General features: G+C 36.5%; 1 protein-coding gene across 4 annotated transcripts in view; it reads right to left on the bottom strand.

The window, feature by feature from the left end:
* CEP162 (centrosomal protein 162) overlaps positions 1-13,334 on the bottom strand; it is a 42,798-nt gene that overhangs the window by 3,881 nt on the left and 25,583 nt on the right. For all 4 annotated transcript variants that reach the window (XM_063389574.1, XM_063389573.1, XM_063389575.1 and 1 more), the window contains 12 exons: positions 13,192-13,334; positions 12,155-12,382; positions 11,385-11,519; positions 10,347-10,459; positions 9,462-9,567; positions 8,581-8,707; positions 7,525-7,688; positions 5,984-6,088; positions 4,723-4,947; positions 3,012-3,682; positions 2,097-2,238; positions 1,037-1,135 (listed from right to left, as the gene is read on the bottom strand). In XM_063389574.1, coding sequence (XP_063245644.1) covers positions 1,037-1,135; positions 2,097-2,238; positions 3,012-3,682; positions 4,723-4,947; positions 5,984-6,088; positions 7,525-7,688; positions 8,581-8,707; positions 9,462-9,567; positions 10,347-10,459; positions 11,385-11,519; positions 12,155-12,382; positions 13,192-13,334 — 2,258 coding nt within the window. The remainder of the gene's footprint in view (positions 1-1,036; positions 1,136-2,096; positions 2,239-3,011; positions 3,683-4,722; positions 4,948-5,983; positions 6,089-7,524; positions 7,689-8,580; positions 8,708-9,461; positions 9,568-10,346; positions 10,460-11,384; positions 11,520-12,154; positions 12,383-13,191) is intronic.

The following is a 13,334-nucleotide window of genomic DNA, read 5'->3' on the forward strand; positions in this document are numbered from 1 at the left end:
TCTGCCAACACAGAACTTGTTTAATAGGGTATCTTTTTTCTCTGCCTAGAAACCCAGTTTAATACAAATACATCACAACAGAGGTGGAATTTTGCATGTGTAAGACAAGTACCCAGATACATCTGAGTTTAGCGAGATTGAGATTAATCACTTTTAATAACCTTTGCAAGTTAGAGTATTATCAAAGTTAAGTTAAAATTAGTGATGTTCATACATCAAGGAGATGGTGAACAAAGCATAGGCACAATGCTGAGGCAGGCTACATCCTGTTCCTGAACAGGAGGTGGCAACAAAAAGACTGGCAGTACCTCAAGAACAGCAAAAGCATAGGCAATGGTTTTAAAAGCTTGAGCTAAAAGGTGGAAAGCAATTTGACACAAGATTAACCCAAAAGCAAAGATAAGAACAGCATAATTTTTAATTATGTGATATTGATAGAAGATTAGAAAAAAACCCAAACTATATGCTTCTCTCAAAACTCATTGAATTTATAACTTATTTGTAACTTTTATAGCTAACTCTCCCTTCTTAAGACACATTAAGTTTCAGAGATAGCAGAGGAGAAAGCCAAGAATGTAACTGCCTAAGTCAGTTTTATGACAGTGGAAGATGAAAAAAGAAAAGCTTTTGAAAACAGTAATAAAAATTCCTCTTAATAGTGAGGAATAAAGAAAAAGTCCTATGGTCTATTTACCACTACCCACCATAACTCACAGAGGATATGAAAACCTGGTTTAACCTGCTGATCAAACTTCATACAGATGCCAGACATTTTAAACAAAACAAACAAACAAAACAAAACAAAACAAAACAAGATTAAAATCAAAAAAGATCAAAGTTTGCATTCTGTTCTGTGTTGCTCTCCTGGTGACACTAGAAAAACCTTGCATTCTCCGGGATAACTGATGTAGAAGCATCTACTGACAAAGATTTTGTTTCTAAGACTTATTTTACAATATATTATTTGAGGCTTGACATGAATTAGGATGAAAACTCTTACTAAGACTAAGGTACCCCCATTGAAATTTAAATATACCTCTTTTTGTAGGAGTTGCTCTCTTATCTGTGAAACTAAAAGAGCTTCCTGACGTCTCTCTTGTTCACCAAGTTGTTCTTGAAGATGTTTTATTAATATCTACAAAAGGTTTAAAAATATTTTGTCGTTAGCATAGATACCCGTGACAACATGTGAAAACCTATGCAGGAGAAGTACAGAAAAAAAAAAAGCAGCACTGAGAAAGTCTGGGCTGTTCAGCCTGGAGAAGAGAAGGTTGTATGGAGACCTCATAGCAACCTTCCAGTACCTGAAGGTGGCCTAGAGGGAATCATCATCAGGAACTGTAGTGATAATACAAGGAATAACGGGTACAAACTGAAAGAGGGGAAGTTTAGGTTAAATATTAGGAAGAAATTCTTTACAGTGATGGTAATGAGACACTGGAACAGGCTGCCCAGGGAGGCTGTGGACACCCCAAACCTGGCAGTGTTCAAAGCCAGGTTGAAAAAGGCCTTGAGCAATCTGGTCTAGTAGGAGATGTCCCTGCCCATGGCAAGGGGGCTTGTGAGTAGACGATTTTTGAGGTCCATTCCAACCCCCTAACATCATATGATCCTGTGATTGTAGTATTGCAGGTGTAAGTGATGTGTGCATTAACAACACTGCCTCCAGCATATGTGTGTGCATGGGCTGCTAAATAGCACACAGGTATATATGTAGCATATGAAAAAAAGCCTCAATCTTCAAGTTACTTTCCTCATTTTAAAATGTTCTTAAATAATCTGAATGAAATAGCTCTTTCTACACCTTATACCATGTGTAAAACAGCCCAGAGGAGCGGTGGAATTGCCCTCCTTAGAGATACTCAAAAGCCACCTGGACACAGTCCTGGATGACGCTCCTGAGCAGAGCAGTTGGACAAGATGACCTTCAGAGGTCCCTTCCAACCTCAGCCATTCTGGGATTCTGGGAATACTGTGGCACAGTATGATTTTTAAAACAATAGGTCCTACTTCAAAGAAAGTAAGTTTATAGTAATACAGAAAGAAATAACTTTAATATATATCTATATGTAAGTAATGTATCTACTGTAACTTACCTCCTGTGTTGAAATTCTGTTCTTTAGTTCAGCTACTTTAGAGGTAGAATGTTCCTTTGCATGCTGGCAAACAATCTTCTCGACTTCCCTCTGGTGGGAAGCTTTCAGAGACGTAATGTATTCTGCTGTGTCTTCCTGGATCCTGAACAGAGCAAGAGAAAAGAGAAATGTAAAACAGCTACAGACAGTTCTTCAAAAATGCAGCAACTTCTCACCTGAACACACAAAATAAAAAAAATGTTAAAGGCGGCGTATCTTTGACGTTTCTCAACAAAACCTTGCAAGACATGACCACCATTACTTCTATTGCTCTGCAAGGAGGAAAGGGTGGGAAACCTACAATGGTGGATACGTTTATCATCTAACTAGTGGTAGTTTGGATGCACAGAATTCAGTCAATCATCTTTGCTGGTTCCTCTTATTAAAATTGTGGTCAGAAAACACAGGCTTTTTAATTATAATGCAGCTATCTTCTTTCAGGTACCTGTTTTAGGAAATAATGTGTTGCAATCTAAATATGCCAATTTCTTCTACTTTGTGGAGGGGTGTAAGGTGAAGTATTAGGTTTCTACAGTTGGCCAACTAAATCCCACTGAAAGCATGCCCCAGGTCTGAAGGAAAGAAAATGGACCAAATATTAGTGCTATACAACACAAAGCATCTAGGATATGATGATTCACACTGAGATAGTTTACTTAAAAGAATAAGAAATTGTAGTATTAATTAAAGAACTGCGACAGTGTACTACTTAAAAAAAACCCCAAAGTAATAAAAAAACCCCAAAATCCCTCCCAAAGCCAGAAAACAGTACAAATGAAGGTATAAGCAACCTTCACACATGGCTGACATGTTGCTTCAATCCTACATTTGCCAACACTTGAAGAAGGTTTTTAAAGGAATATGTCGAGCATTTACCTTCGTATGTTACTTTCAGAATAAGCCAGTGCTGCTTGAGACTTCACCCGCTGCTGGCTCATTTCTAGGGACAATCTCTCCAGCTCCTCTTTCAAATGTGCATTTTCTTGCAGAACTTCAGCGAGATGAGAATCAGAAAAGGTATGTGGTTGGTGTATTTTGTCATCATTGAAAATGCTTAGACAGGGTTCAGTGTTATTAGAATTCCTTCCATCTGTTGCTGAGGTATTCTTTTTCAAGACCTCTACAGAGTTTTCATTAGTATTTGTTTTATGTCTCAAATTATTATCAGACAACATCACCATCCTTTCTTTTTGAAGTTTCTCTACAGTTTTTGTGAGGTCTTGTATTTCTCTATTTTTGGTCACCAATTCTTCATTTAGTTTTAACAACCGGTCTTTTGTGTTACCTTGTTTCATCTTAGAGTCCATGGACTCCACATCTTTATTATCGTTTTTACTTCTGAGTTTTAATTGAGAATTTTGGCTTTTAAGATTTTCAATTTCTGTTTGGAGGTTTTCAACAGTGATCTGATGGGTCTTTTTTAGATTCTGAAGCTCCTGTTCAAGTTCTGTAGAAGTGGCTTTATCACCATTCAGTTTTGGTGTTTCATTCATAAATTCATAGGCAAGTAGTTGCTCAAGCTCTGCAAGTCTTTGTTCATACTGTATCTAGGAGGGGAGTAGAAAGTGTACTGTTATTATTAGCTCTTCCTATTATTCTTTAAAGTTCCTGCCCATCTGAAAGAAGATTTCAGAAGACAGGATACAAATCAGGATTACTAACAAACTACTCAATCAGTTCAGAAATTAGCAAGTGAATAATTAAGTCTGCTGTAAAACAGAATTACTCAAAACATTTACTACAAAATAATCTAATCACAATGAATGCAGTAACTATGGGATAGAAAGTTATATTGACAAGAAAATATTTCATTTTTATGTAATTGAGTCATTATGTACTTCTTGTACATCAGCTAGCAAATATTCATGTCATGTTCAAAATTCTACTTTACGTTTTTCAAAACATCTTAATTTTTAACAGAACAGATCTTTCTTTTCATGTATTTATACGTATGAAGAAAGAAGTATAAATTCAGAGAGACACAGTATCTTTCCTCCTAATGAGCTGAGGAAAACCTAACCTTCTTAATAGCTTGGATGGCCTTTGAGGAAAGTATAATGAGCAACGCGTGGAGAAAAGGTGAAACCACCGGCCAATGTATTCCTTCTTGCTCACTGAACACCTGTGCAGTTCACCTTTTCTTTGAAGTAAAATGCCAGACTTCCACGCTTCCTTACCTGAGTTTTTAGGCTCACTATCATGTGATTTTTGGACGGCATGTGTAATGGTTCCTAATGTTCCCTGCAGAAATGCTCCTTTTCAGGAGACCTTTGAAATCAGAGTCTTTGGTACAGCAAGGAATTATATAAGCAGCTACTCCGATCCACAGGGTGAAAACCGCTTACCTTAATTGTAAGAATTAAATTATCATGCCTTGAGACCATGTCCTCTTTGTTTCAATCCTACCCTAGCTATTTCAGTGCTATTTTTATCTTAGATGCTGAAAGTACTGAAATTCCGGTTCTAAATTCTTTGAGGCTTTTTTCCCCTTGAATGTGGTCTTTGCCTTCAGTTTTAACCACAGCCCTGAGCTAGAATTTAGTTGCCTTGTGACTGCTACTTGCAAAGTGGACTATTCAACTTTTACCTTTATTTTTTGAAACTGTTGTTCCATGGCACGGAGGCTTTTCTTGGCTTCATCGTCTTTACCTTCAAGTTCTGTTTCTAATTTCTTTATTCTTTTCTCCAAAAATTCAACTGTGTTTGTTTTAGCTGAAGGATCATTCATTTTCTCAGCAGCAGCAGCAGCATAAATCAAAGCAGGCAAAGAATTTGGATACCTTCTTTTTATAATTCCTTCCATTTCTCTGATCTATTCATAAGAAAATTAAGTCAAAGGTCAAAAATAATAAAGTTCTAATGAAAAGGGAACAGAAATAAGTGACAGAATGTTAACAGATTTCATTCCCTTAAGGTGGAAGAATGAAAACAATAGATGCATATATTGAGAATTATTTTATATTCCTCCCATTTATGTTTTTGTTTACAGAAAAGCAAGACTCATCGTCTCTTATTGACTTACACCTATCTTAAAATATTCCTCTGGTCTTCAGACTGCCTTCTGTCAATAATCTAAAGAAAGTCAAAAAGGTACGGCTCCTAATGCTGGGAGTATGTTTTTTCTGGATTTGCATCCACGTTCTCCTTTTCCAACTGTTAAAGGTATTTCACAGCAATATTGGAATTATTCTCTCAATAACAAATATAATTTATTTTGCAGTCTGCAATAATGTAAAACTAACACTTTGCATGCAACAAGTTAATTGATTAATTAATTAATAACAAGTTTCTCTCTGATCTATGGATAAGATATTAATATCAGAAATCTGCAAAGGCTCTTGACCATGAGTCCCACATCCCTAACCAATGCAACTGCCACCTCCTAAAATTCAAGAAGGACCACTTCCACTTGATGTTTCTTTAGAGATTTTAAGTTCTCCACTCCCCCAGTTTTCATGAATCTTGTAGGAATCCAATATACTTTGAACCCCTACTCTTGAATCAACTTGGTTGAAATTTGTCATACTGTTAAGGGATTACTGAACATGCACAGGGGTTTTAGAAAGTAAACAGCAAGCTTTGGATTTTGCCCTCATGCCCCTTTGAAGAAACTCTAAACAGTTATTTTAAAAGATTTTAAAAAGGTTATCAGCTTGTTGGAACATAGAAGCAAGAAGAGCTCTTTAAGTAAACAATTGCAGCTTTTTGTGTTTATGAGTGTTCAGTAATACAAATTACTTTATCACAGAACTTCATGCTATGCTTTATCCTTATGAAAGCACTGGGGTTTTAAGAGACCTTATCTCTTTAACAAAGGTTAAATGAAGGATGGTTCCTTTATTGCATACTTGTCGCTCAAGATCCTGAATTCTTTTAGCATCTGCTGCTCTGTCTCGTAAACGTTTCTTCTGTTGCACACACTGATCTCCTGCTTCAGCTCTGAGCTTCTCAACCTGTCCAATTTACAAGGAGACAAATTGAAATATGTACTCAGAGACATCCTGTAGTACACAAGCATTTCAAACACACATGATGCAATGGAAGTATTCTGCCACTTAAAAACTCATAGTAGTAATTTCTTTACTAAATGATTCTTCAGACTCTTAATCCACGTGACAGTTTTCTTCTCCAAAGCAACTGAAATCAGATATAGAAATCTAAAAGAGAATTTCAGCTCTGGGACACTCTTGTCTTCATACCAGTGAAACTGTTTCTTTCTTTCATGCTGCTAGTAGGCAGGCTTGATTAATAAGCTATCATATAAAATACTACAGTGCATTCCCCGATTTCAGGATCACTTTAGGAAATAGTTTGTCATTTGCAGTTTTACGCTATGTGATGAGATAAAGAAACAGCCAAAATGCAATGTTATGTTGTGCATAAATAAAAGTTGAGTCCCAGAATCAGGGGAAGGACCTGGATAACTCGTATTTCTTTACTGTATTTCTTTATATAACTGTATATAACTGTATATAACTGTATTTCTTTACATAAAGTCTGGCCATGAGGACTCAAAGTTATGATCTAAAATTGAATATCCTACTTTTACTAGCAACTATGATCTCTGTATAGGGATATTACACCCTGGACATTTAAAAATGTTCCTATCTTGAATTCTCTCCCACTATTGGTAATATTAGTGTAAGTCATGCTTTTATGCCAGCATTATATAGTTTGACTGATTTGATTATTTCCACGAAGTCACAGCTCTAGGCAACAGAATTTTTAGACACCAGTCCAGCCCAGAGAAAATGCCGATAATTTTTTTTTTCCACAGGAATGGTATCTTGATCAAAGCTTGATATGGTGGTGTCTGACCCTGGCTGCTCCTTCAGAAGCACCTCCTTTCATCTGCAGCCTCTCTAATAAAACACGATAAAAATATTCCAAGATCAGTTACACTTTAGCACTGGTAGAACTTACTGTTTTTGTGAATCCTAAGTCCAATGTACTGACAAGCAGACAATGCTAGCTAGTATCAGCAGTATTAAAGGCTCATGTATTAGTTTTGGTTTAGATTCAAGTGTTTTGGGTTTTTCTTTCCTACTACAGAAACCAAGGAGTTTTTCCTAAGACAGAATTCAGAACTGGTGCTTAAGAGAAAAATTGTGTTGCCTAAGTTACTATGGCACAAAAAGGAGGAGAAGAGAATGAGAAGAGGGGTGTTCCCAGTTGTTAATGTAACAATATACTTCTTTCTCTTAGGTCAAGAAATTTGAAGGTTTTAGGGATGTTACTTTTGTTCCCAGAAGCATAGATAAGACGTCCAATAGAACCAATCTAATATACCAAAAGGAGGGATTATGAAGGAAATAATTACATTACACTTATCACTGGAAAATAAACAAGTTCCAATTCCAACTTCTTAAATAAAGCTAGATATTATCACCTCTAGTCTTAGTTTCTCAATTTCTTCTCTTGCATCTTTAAGACGGGCTGCGTCTTTATCCAGAAGATCTTGATTTTCTGCATACCACTGAAGTCTTTTTTTTAAATGAGTAATCTCCTGTTTGTATGATTCTTCCATAACTTTAAATTCATAAGACTTGTCACCTACAATAACAAAACATTCTTAGAATTGTTTTATTAGTAATTACATATTGAAGGAGCAATTAGTCAACACTTTTCTCCTCAGCATAATTCATACACTTACCATTTTGGCAACACTATTACTGTAGTAATTTTAAAACCAGATCCTAATTACAATTTTAAAAGCAACAGTATTTGTAAAACCCCTTTCATTTCTCTCATACATAGCAGTACTCAATGGCTCACAGTACATCACAGAAAGTATTTAAAACAGCATCTCAGGGAGATCTATTCTTGATCACGCTCTAGTAAACAGCACTTCAGCACCAAGATGAATGACAACACAGAATATATGCTTAGATGTCTATTGATCATACTCCTCCCATTTAGGGATCAAGCATTTTCAGAAGAGACATGGAGGTAAATATTGCTGCACTTAGCATTTGTGCTGCCTGACACTGGAAATGTGAGAGTCCAATTTTGAGCCCTCTCTCATTAATTCAAACTGGAAAAAGCTGATTTGAATGCTGAAAAAAGTCCCAAGACACGAGTTATAGGTAAAAAATGGGCAAAAACTAAATAGGAGACTAAGATGTAACATAGTAAATCTTTTATGTCACGTAATTGAAATAATCTGTTTTCCATGTCCAGAGAAAGATGGGCAAGAAATCAAACTTAACAGGCCACAACAAAGAGTATGGTTGGATACAGGAAGATACTTTCTAATAGAGAGCCAAAAGTAAGTACTGCAGCATGTCCTTCACCATATGCTTTTGTTAGTTTAGAAAATATTTGGAAAAACAGCCTAGATGCACTTCACTACCTAATATTTTATTAAGAAACAAGTTTTTGTTACATATTTATTTACTGAAATGCAAAGTAAGCAAAATTATTCAAAAAAATGAAGGTGCTTTACTTGATGCAGATGCAATCTGGACTTTCGCTAAATCTCTCTCTTTCTTGGCTTTTACCAAGTCTACCTCGAGAGCTTGCTTATCTTGTTTTAGACGTCTTATCTCTTCTTGTAATTTAGCTTCTTCTTTCTGGGTTTTAGAGAAAAGAGTAGAACATGAAAAATTAAACACATAATATCACACAAAACCCCTGAGCATGCCTTTTCATCATACAAAGATTAAATCACAACAGTTGCATCTGACAACAACAATAAGGTCTTTTAATTTTAATATTATTCTCATGCCTTCCTATAGCAGAGCATGGGAAAACATAAACTAAACATTAAAAAAACCCCCAAACTCCGGATTTTTTAAGCCTTACTTAACTGTCATAAAAGTAGAAAACCTCTGCCTTTTGAGAGGGTCAGTAAAGAAAATGGCTTGACTCACTTCTGAGACTGAAGACTGTAGGTTAAATGGGCAGATGTATTGTCCAGCAGTTCACCTTACTACATTTTACTTCTTGCCATTTTCTGCAGGCAGTCTCTCTTCTTTTTGCTACACGTGAACACTAGCAAACTTCAAGACCAAGTGGGACAAAAGTCTTGGTGCCAAAACCACCTCTAGAGATGGAGCCCCTTGGTCCTAGGTATGCACAGGAACACCAAAAACCAACTAGGGGGCTGAGATTTTGGGAGCAGACAGTGAACAGACCACGTGTCTAGGCAAGTGCATGTAGGTATGTTACTGCTAGTGAGCTCCTATCCTGATCTGCTGAGCAGGCCACATCAGGCCTGCATGCCTCCGGCCACATGTGCTTCTTGAGTTTCCAGTGGTATTATTTGTATTTCTGCTACAAGCAAAGGCACTACTCTGTTATCCTGTAGGCTTGGTTTATACCTACCTGTGCTGCTCGAAGCTCTGAAATCAATTCTGTGAAACTCTGATTTCTGGCTGGTTCAGAATCCTGCATGACTCGTAAGTGGTTATTAGTCTTCTCTATCTTTTCTCTAAACAGCAGGAGCAAAAGCAATTATGCAGTGTGGTGACTCAGCATACTATCAGTGGCTACTGAAAAACAAACACAACCCCCAGCCCCCCAAATCGTACCACAAAGTCAATCCGTGCAGGTTCAAAACAAAAAGGGAAGCAAATATGCACAGCATTTATATACAAACAAAACTCACTGTAAGGTGAAGTCTCATCACCTCGCACAAACTTGTTTATTTGAACTACACAAGGGAAGGAAATAAAAAATCTACCCTGCATCAGTGGAGCTCATTTACAGGTCTCTCCAAAGCAAAGGTCTGTAGATTAGGAGTACACACAATTGCTAGATGGTTTTCCCTCTTTATTAGCACAGGATGCAAATCTCACAGGAATGACAATGCAGTGAGTAAAATGGTTTCTCTACTAGCAGAACCTCTCGTGCCCCCTGATCTACTACGTATCTTACAACAGAATCAAAACATCTTAACAACATCAGCAGAGCCATAATATCAGAACAAGTACAGTATAATATATCATGCATTCTGATATGAATAAGAACATTGAAATATTTCCCAAGTGGAAGTCTCTAGTCTTTCCACAGGTTCGCAACACCATCAAGAAAACAAAGAATTAAGTGCTCATGACCATCACAAATCAATTCTCAAAAGAAGAAACAAAACCACAAACCTGAGAAACACTTGAAAACATGCACCTGATAGACTCTGAAATGGTTCTTCATAAAAAAAATAAACAGCAAAAACCTCCAGAGATTTGAGATCAGATATGTAAATGAGCCTACCTTAAGTGTATTAATTCAGACTTTAAGCACTGATTCTCCTTAAACATTTGTTCCTCATTTTTTTTGTTTTGGATTTGTAACTCTTTCATTTGTTTGTATAACTTCTCATTTTCCTAAATTGAGACAGACAAAGTTAAAGAATGTTCATAAATTACTGTTTTCTACAGTTATAAAACAACTTTCTCTGAATCACATAGTTTCTCTGCTGTAACAGTGGAAGAAAACACTAAATATTTCATTACTGAGCTCCTAAAATGGATATCTACTTTTATTATCTACGATCTCATCCAAGTGTCTGCTCACTCTGCAGGAAGGAGCTAAGACAGATTCTCTACAAACTGTCCCCACTATATTCTAAAAATGTGTTCATGGGTGAGATCAGAGCTCAGCCTGCCCACACTCCGGTCCTGGAGACACAAGCCACCATTGTTTGGGATGCTCACAGCCATACTGGACAGACATTGTGTTTATACCAAGGAATTATTGGAAAGACATTGTGTTTATACCAAGGAATTATGCTGAGCATCAGCTGGAAGCTGGTTGAGCTACCTACTGGATTTTACAGCTGCAGGTATTCAAAAGGATTATTAAGCTTGAATTATCTATTTCTCCACTTGACTAAGTAATACAATTCAGGCACACTAATAAGGCCACCTTGAAATCTGCTGCTCAGATCTTGAGAAGGACATTTTTAAAAACAAAATTTTTCAGATTTTTAATGCTGCTTAAATGTACTAACTTTCAATTACATTTGGGCAAAAAGTTTGTGGTTCTTCATTGACCATAAAGTATTTTTCCAGGTCTCAGCTGAAAAGTTACTGATTTTTACAATTTAGAACATTTACATGGAACTGTGGAAAAACTCAGTCCAAAGCAGATGTGTGAGTTTTAAACCTGCAATATGTTTGCCCTTCACACCCAAATTCCACCCACTTTTTAGAAAACAAGGTATCTGTTTTCAACAGAAAAGTAGTAACTGTAAACAATTTTGTTTCTGAAACTGAATAGAACACAGCTCAACATGATATGTGGTGTTACCTGTTGATAACCTTGAATAATGACCTCTTGATTTTCAATCTCTTTTTGTATTTGTGCCAGTTTTTCCTCAGTTACAGGAATTGTTGCTGCATGAGCCCACCTCTTTTCTTGGGTCATCTCTTCCATATTTTTTAACTTTCAGAAAAAGACACACAAGCAACAAGAAAATTTTGTTAGCAATATGGAATTTTCTGCAAGACTACCGTCCAATCTCTGCATTAAGGTATGAGAGCAGACCAATGAGTGGCTCTTCCTGGAGTTCTACAGAAGCATTATGAAACAGAAAAAAAGTATAAAACATTTGGGAAAAGCTGGAAGTTTCTGTTCTTACGTGTCTAGACAGGAGGGTTCGTTAGGAAGCAGGGAGTTATCCGCAGCAAGGGTATAGTGGAATAACTCTGGGAATACTTCATGCAAAACACAACATTGAAAAATGCATCAAGAACCATAAACAATATTTCAGCATATAGTACTTATCTATAACAAGTGCTGTCTGTGAGAATAAATTTAATTTTTGCAAAAAACTTGCTGCAGGACTCTCAAAATAGCAAAGCAAGAGAACTCAGGATAACACGGTTTATCTCCAGGAAAAAAAAATCATGTCTTACAGGCAATAAATACAACAGCAGGTATGCATTTCTAAAGTTGCAGTATCTGTGTAAAATTGGATTTTCTGCTTATCAACAACTCATGTAAAGTAACACCGATTCAATTTTCAGAAACAATGTTTCTTCTCTTCTACAGGCACAGGATACAGGATGATAAAGTACCTTACTCTGAAGAACATAGTTTTCCTGACCCAGACGGGAAAGCTCCTTCTCATGCTGTGTTTTCAGTTCCACTACCTTGGCCTCCATCTCCTTCTCTTTCTGTGAAAGCTTGCTGCTCAGCTGCTGAACTAAATCCCGAGCTGTGTTCAGGTCCTCCTCTGCTGCTTGTACTCGCTTTAACAAATACAGTTCTCTATCACAGCTTTTGAAAGGGGAATATGATAAGTCCTAGGGTAGAAAATTCAGGGAAACATTACACTGAGCTGATTGTTTACCAGAACTCTGCTCATCAGTTTTATTTAACTGGTTTTTCTGGCTCTTGGCAACAACACAAGGCACTTGAAAAAACAACCCAAAATACAACCCCCCCAAAATTTTAATAGCAAAACATCCTATATTTATTGTAATGGGCTACCTTCTTCATTTGCAAAATATATATGAGGAAAACAAGACAAAAAAAACAACAAGAAACAAATACATCACATTTGACAGCCACTATATTGCTACCAGAATTATTCTATTATGCATCTTACTTTTAGAAAAGCAGGTAATGCTTTAGGTATTCAATGAATAGCTTTTTAATTCAGTTGATAAGGGAGAAGGAAAAATCATTATGGTACTGTAAATTCAGTCACCTTGGAGAAGTCAGAAGACACTATTAAATATTTAATGCCATGCAAATAGGAAAAACCCCTGAACAGAAGTACTGTTTAAACATTCATATGAATGTGTAAAGAATGTAAGTAGAAGTTCTATTTAACCTTCTTTTACAATGAAATAGTGATTTTTTTAGAATTTAATAAGCACTTTAATTATACAGAACCACCAAAGCAGCAGCATTATCCAAGCAACTGAAAAGCAGTATGATTATATTTGCATATTTTAAAAGCAAAAACTAGTGCTTGACCAAAGGGAAGTCTTCATTCAATATTTCAGTATTTGCCAACCTTGTGATAATTGTTAAAAGCCTTGACAAAACAGGCTTGCAAATCAAGTTGTATATGCTATAATTAGGAGCATCACTGATTATTACTCACATGAGGATGTTGCCTGTTATAATCCACAGCCTGGTGTCCAAGATTACTAACAACTGATTGGCCAGACAAAACTCTGTTAATACTGCCCTCCAAAGTTGGTTCATTTGCTGCAGATCTTATTATCCTAGTTGCAAACAAGGCTT

Source organism: Prinia subflava, chromosome 2, assembly GCF_021018805.1.
Source record: "Prinia subflava isolate CZ2003 ecotype Zambia chromosome 2, Cam_Psub_1.2, whole genome shotgun sequence".
Taxonomy (NCBI): domain Eukaryota; kingdom Metazoa; phylum Chordata; class Aves; order Passeriformes; family Cisticolidae; genus Prinia; species Prinia subflava.